This window comes from Pteropus alecto, unplaced genomic scaffold (assembly GCF_000325575.1).
Source record: "Pteropus alecto unplaced genomic scaffold, ASM32557v1 scaffold226, whole genome shotgun sequence".
Lineage (NCBI taxonomy): Eukaryota > Metazoa > Chordata > Mammalia > Chiroptera > Pteropodidae > Pteropus > Pteropus alecto.
Window position 1 is genome coordinate 1,061,162 of NW_006440132.1, and position 6,571 is coordinate 1,067,732.

The 6,571-nt window shown below is 32.5% G+C and overlaps 1 protein-coding gene across 5 annotated transcripts in view; it reads right to left on the bottom strand.

Moving 5' to 3' along the window:
- The window catches only part of CNTRL (centriolin), a 73,752-nt gene that overhangs the window by 48,416 nt on the left and 18,765 nt on the right, over window positions 1-6,571 (bottom strand). For all 5 annotated transcript variants that reach the window (XR_003047863.1, XM_025050461.1, XM_006917073.3 and 2 more), the window contains exons 8-9: window positions 1,348-1,467; window positions 257-482 (exon numbers count right to left, since the gene is read on the bottom strand). Coding sequence is in view for 4 of the 5 variants with exons in the window: in XM_025050461.1 (XP_024906229.1) it covers window positions 257-482; window positions 1,348-1,467 (346 nt within the window). In the remaining variant the exon portion in view is untranslated. The remainder of the gene's footprint in view (window positions 1-256; window positions 483-1,347; window positions 1,468-6,571) is intronic.

Here is a 6,571-nt window from a genome sequence, read left to right on the forward strand (position 1 = left end):
GAAAGACTTGTTGACAGGAACAGATTTAAGCATTCTTGTATCCAGTGGACAGGCTGCCATTAAATTACTGTCAGAAACCCCACTCCCTACCATAACAAGAATCATTAGAAAATAATCCGATCAATGAATCACTACTTTTATTTTAGACTTTTCATGTAAACAACTTAATAAATACTTTCGGTATGTTTAAATAAAAGAATTATAAAATAAAATTTGCCTATATATTTTTAAAGAATTCAAAATAACTCTTTTAAACCTGCGCTTATTTTTTTTTCTTTGTCTTCTAGTTGCACATCCAGTGGTGTATGGACTCTCAAGTTCATGTGTTCATTTCTAAGTTGCTCCCCTTCATCTGGCTCCATCTTCTTGATCTCTATTGGCTGGGCTTTATTGATATAACTTTCTCTGGTGAACATATTTCTCTTGTATCTGGATTTGCCAATGTAAGGGCTTTCGTCTGGGGTTTTATCAATTTCAACATACTAAAAGCAAAATAAATTAACAGATTTATGGTTTAATAAATAACATTTAAGCAGTCAAGTGACATTCATTTTATTAGTGTAAGATATATTACAGAACTGCCTAAATATTAGTTCTACATTCATAGAATTTGAAAAATATATATCATTCCTTTATTCTTAATATACCAAAAAAGAATTAGAGCAAAAAATGATCTCAAAGGATTCTTCCTCCCATCGCTGAAAAGTGAGCTTTGACTAACTACTTGAAGAACTGCCTACAGTTATGTGATTTTTATCACTGCTTAATCTCTCAAATCAGAAATCTATGTACTTTATTTTGGTTTCTTGGCTGATATATAAGTAAAACCTCAATCTAATAAATTTTAATAATTGCATTTCTAACTAAGTAACATATGATATTGGTTGGAATCACTGGGTCTTAGAAGTGGTTTCTCTGTTGCAGTAACATTTATGGCATCTGATTAACTAAATAATGATTGACTAATACTGAACTCCGTGATTATTCAACAAACAATGTAGAGAGATGACTATTCCATGGTTACTGAAGCAGGCAGTGCCTTTTTTCTGAAAGTTTAGATTTAAGTGAGGTAACTGAGAGTTAGTTAGAAAGCTGCTTTGAGTTATGGATATGGCTGTGGGTAAAGATCCTTCTGGGCTTTTTACCTCTTTTGGATACTGCTCTAACTTATGGAACCAATTAATTCACAGAGTCAATCAAAAGACATTTACTTTGCTGATGCCCTCATAACAAGAAAGTGGAGAGTGGTTATTGAAAAAATCCCTTGAAAATCTCCATCACCTGCCCTCCCCTACCCCATTTATGCTGGCTTTAACTTTGGATTACTAAAAAATTACTATAACTTACCTCTGATGGATAATAATTTAGTGGCTCAAATTTAGCATCAATTTTATAAAAGGCCAATTCCTGTTCCAGCTCATACTGTTTCTGACATGCTCGCGTTAGTTCCAAGGTCTTCTGTTTTAGCTATTGGCCCAATGTGATATCAAGCAACATATAGCGTCAGTAAGTTAGTATAAAGGAACAATGGTATGGGGCAAGTTCTAATCATAACTAATAATTACACTGTTTAAAACTCCACAGCAAATAGCACAACATTCAGAGAATTTTTATCACAATTCTAAAGTATGATAAAGAATGAAATACAAAACGATCATTTCATAAGAGATCACATAAAAGACCTTTGAAGTTTATATGCTATTTCAGGATATAATGAATAAAGATTTTTAAAAAATATTTAAATTTGCTTTATCCAAACATGAAAATAACTCTGTATCAATTGTTTTTAAGTAACTAGTCAACTAAGTACCTGCTTCCTGATTTTCCAATAATTAGCATTAATTCGTTTAACTTCCTCTGTGATTATAATGATAGCTTCAAATCATGTATTTGATAGAAATGTATTTCACAATAATTACAAAGGAGTCAAGAGGAGGAGTGAGAAGGATGAAAATAAGAGTTTGGTTTTAACTGGATTTTGGCTAATGGCATCTCAGTTTTAAGTGTTCAGAACATTCTTTGTCATAGAGGAACAAGGGATGTAAATAAGATCAACCAGATCCAAATATATAATATTAAATTTTTAATAAAGTAATTCTACTATAATTATAACTTTTTAGTTATCCTTAGAAATTTTTGGAGCTAGAAGAAATCATCCAATCTAATTCTCTGAATTTATAAATAAAAAATTTGAGTCATACATTGGTGAATTAACTTGTCAAAAGTTATATATTAGATTAGTGGCAGAGGCTAAATATTTTATTAACTACTAGTATCAGCCCCCTTTCTACTAAACCAATCCTTTGAGTCCATTTCAAAGGTCCACTAAGTGATTGTCATCTTTTTTGTTGGCCAGTGTCTGATAGCAGACATCAGACAAAAAACATGCAGAAAAACTTTATTAATATAAAAATGCAAGCTGCCAAGAATATAACTTAAACAAACATAAACAGGAATCGTGCATGATTTAGCTTACAGTCACTTCCTGATTATCCATCAAAGAGAAGTAATGCTAACCTGTTAAAGATAACAGGTAATCTTGATCGAGTACTCTCTGTGTGACAGACACTGTACTAAGCATTTTACCTCTCTTGTCTCACTGAATCTTCACAACTACCTTATGAGATGATAAAAGCTGTGCAGAGAGTTTAAATAACTTGCCCAGTTGCACAGCTGGTAGTGGAAGAGGTAGACTTCAATTCCAAGTCCCCTAATTTCAAAGCCAACATTCTGTCTCTTATAACTATGTTGCCTTTGATGTCCTGCTACAGGGTGTCCAGCACATCATCCACATTGATGCTCTTTCAGTGAATGCTCATAAGTTCCCAAGTCTCAAGAAAGCAACCCACAACTAACAGTGTCAACTAATCTTGTGCTTCTCTCCCCAAAGATCACTGGCAGTAGGGCCAAACAAAGCAAAATATGACTGAACCATGGAGGATATGTAGCTGCTCTCTGCAGGCAAATAATAATAAATGCTCTGTGCATCTTAAGGTAATTTTGTGTCTTTAACAGCACCAGGGTTGGCATATGGTAAGCATTCACTGAACGTCCATTGATGAAATACATAAATAAGAGCAAATTAGGAGTCGAAGGACCTGGGAAGTAGGCTAGTCACGGTCTTAGCTGTGGATAATCAAGAGCTGACTGCAGTTAACATATTTACCAATAGGAAAAATGATACAAATTTTTTCCCTTGACATTCGAACTCACTCTTCTACACACACATCCATTAAAAAAAATTATACATACATATACAAGCACATTTCTTGAGACGGCAAGCCAGTTTTAAAACTGAAAATGTACATAAGCATATTAATACAAATTATCATGCAAACCATGAAAAACAGTGTGCAATTCAGTCCTGAAGGAACTACCTTTAAGGAAGAAAAAAGAATCGGCAGAAAAAGGTCTGCAAGAAACCAAGAGAAGGGCTAAAAGGAGAAAGAAGCAAACAAAGACCATCACCCGGAGAACTCTAGAGTTAGGCTGTACCAATGTAAGTTGTTCTTTACTGACAACTTATCTTAAAAAGATATTGTTAATACTTGAATTGTTCTTATATGGACACATTTTACCATCATTCTATGACTTATAGATTTACCACCTTCCATTATTTAGCTTGATTCATTTCTAATTATTTTCACATTCATTACCTCATTAAGTCCTCACAACTCTGTGAGACTGGCAGGACAAGAATGTTATCTCATTTTAAAAATAAGGAAACTGAATAACAGGAGTTAAATAACTTCCAAAAAGACAAAAGGAAACAATAATATTAAAGTTAATTAAAATTAATATTTGTTGGTAGCAGGAGCGGGGGACTACTTTAGTTTAAATGGCCACCAGCAGTTTTACTTCAATGTTACTACATTTCTTTCATAGGTTGACCTCTTACATGAGGAATTACTTTATGACTGGAAGACATTAACTGTAGACATTATCACCAGATATTCTGTGTAAGAGAATGGAAAATGTTTTTCAAATGCAGGCTCTTAGAATAAGACCCAGAATTCTTTTTCTAAAAGAGAATAGTCCCTTGGAATAAAAATAGGCAAAACAATTTAAATTTAAAGAAGAAATTTAAAGAATACAAAATAGCTAATAAATACATATGCAATACTCAACTCTTAAGCACTAAAGAAATGTGAAATTAAAGCAACGAGAGCTCACATTTTTCCTATTTACAAGTTTAACATAATAATATCAAGTGGGGAACTGGGCTTATTCATTTATTGCTATAGAAGTGTAACAGTTATAAGTTTATGAAAGATGCATTAATAGTTATCAAAATTTAAAATGCAAATTACACAGTAATTCCACTTGTAGTGATTTATACTAAGGAATTACTAGTATGAATGCATAAGGTATAAAAATATATAAAGATTTTCTCTGTAGTATTGTTTCTAATAACAAAAAAGAGGAAGCAACTTAAACGTTCATCAGAAGGGTAGCCTACAAAACTTAAGGAGGATCCATAGAATGGAACAAAATATAGACTTTGAAATGAATATGAAGATTTATGACTGTGTGTGTATATACGTGTATGTGCACATGTATTTTTTCTAAACCTGGAGAGCTGTCCATGATATACTGTTCTGTAAAAAATAAGATGCAGAATTAATTAATTACATATACGTCATGCAATTACATATATATTATATAAGCATAGAAAACAAAAAGTGTATATATTAACATCTAAGGAATGAAGTGCAGGTGGAGTAAGACCTTTGTTTTTTACTGAATACATTTCTGTTGTCTGAATTGGTTACAATAAACATATTAACTTTATATGTAAATGTGTTTTTAAATGGCTAATGATAAAAAATAACATGATATTAAGAGCACAGTCTATTTTCTAACCAAAAATAGTTACAGAAAAAACGAAACAGCAAAAATTTGACAATTTACAAAACGTTTATTCACAAGACAAACATGTCAATATTATAAATAAAGAGAAAATAAGGCAACTATAATAATCCATAATTTGGGGATAGCACAAAGTCATAAAATATAACATTTTGTCAAGGTTTTCTTTTTAACATTTATTCATTCATTCATTCATTTATTTAGGTGTGGCACCCCTTGGTTGACCTCACGGACTGCAAGGACCTTGTCAGCTTACAATCTCTTATTTTTTATTTTTTACGCCTACAGCACCTGGTCTTCCTAGGTGGTCTCGCATCCAAGTACTAACCAGGCCTGACTCTGCTTAGCTTCCGAGATCAGATGAGATCGGGCTTGTTTTTGTCAAGGTTTTCAATAGGTTGGCTAATACGCACCAGGGAGTCAGCAAATGGAAATTATAAGTTCTTTTATCTTAAAAAAAAATGAATTCTATATTACAAAAAAAGGATCAGTAACTCAGGAAAAATTTTTAGATGTTCATAAATGTCAAGTGATACCACAGGAAGTACTGTTGGATTGTTTTTTTTTTTTTGTATTTTAAATACAAATGTTAAGTGATGGCACAAATAGTTCACTGCTAAAATAAAACTGATTGTCATGTAAGTCTCCAATGATTTAACTGTGCATCAGTCCATTCTATGTTACTATGGAATGAAGAGCAACAGAAGTATGTATAATATAAAATCATTGATAATCACCGAATTACTAATGTCTTATAATATGTTCTTAGAATATAGCTGACATATTTGAAAACTACCTTCAAATAAGAGGCATATAAAGGAACTCACAAATGCTCTGAATATTTGACTAACATAGCTGAGAAAGCTGCCATTTCATCATGTCCCCTATCCTTTTTCTCAGGCAAAGAAGAGCTCAAGAAGGAGGTAGGTACGTATTTGGATTTCAAGAAACAATTTTCCTCTCTACACAGAGAAGAAACACTTCATTTCTTGCTAAAAAATTTATGTGCTTAAGTTGAATTACTGTCAACAAATCAAGTAATTAAACCAGAATGCCAATCTTGAAAAGGGGATGCAAAAAAAGATAACTAAGATTCTACAGTTATATGAGACGTATAATTCTCTAAGTTATTCATGGCTCAAGAAAAGAATTGTGAAAAGAAAAAAAAAAAAGAAAGAACCAATAGCTATTTTTTCCTTCAAAGACAGTAGCCTAATAATTTTACAGAATCAAACTTTCTGGGTTAAAAAGGCCTTTTAAGAACATTTAGTCCATCTCCTGACTAATGTTTTTTATCTTTTCCCCAAACCCTGAGCAAATGCCCATTTCAGCGACAGCAAACACATTCCAGAATTATCACATTTTATCTCAGGACAGCTATTAGAAATTTCTTCTTTATTACTAAATGAAAAACTGTTTTACTATAATTCTATTTATCACTTCTTAATTTCACCCCATAGGACCTTAGTCAATAACTCTAAGTCTCTCTTCCATGAAAGTCTTGGCAATCATCATAGCTCACCTAGTATCCTCTTCTCCAGCCTGGACACACCTGTTGCTTTGGCCATTCCTCATGGGACATGGTCTCACGACCTATGAAGCCTCTGGGTCAGGTATCTTCTGGACATATACTATTTAGTCTAAATCTTTCTCTTTTAAAATATCTTTTCTTATTTCAACCATAAAGCCAAATTACATAAAA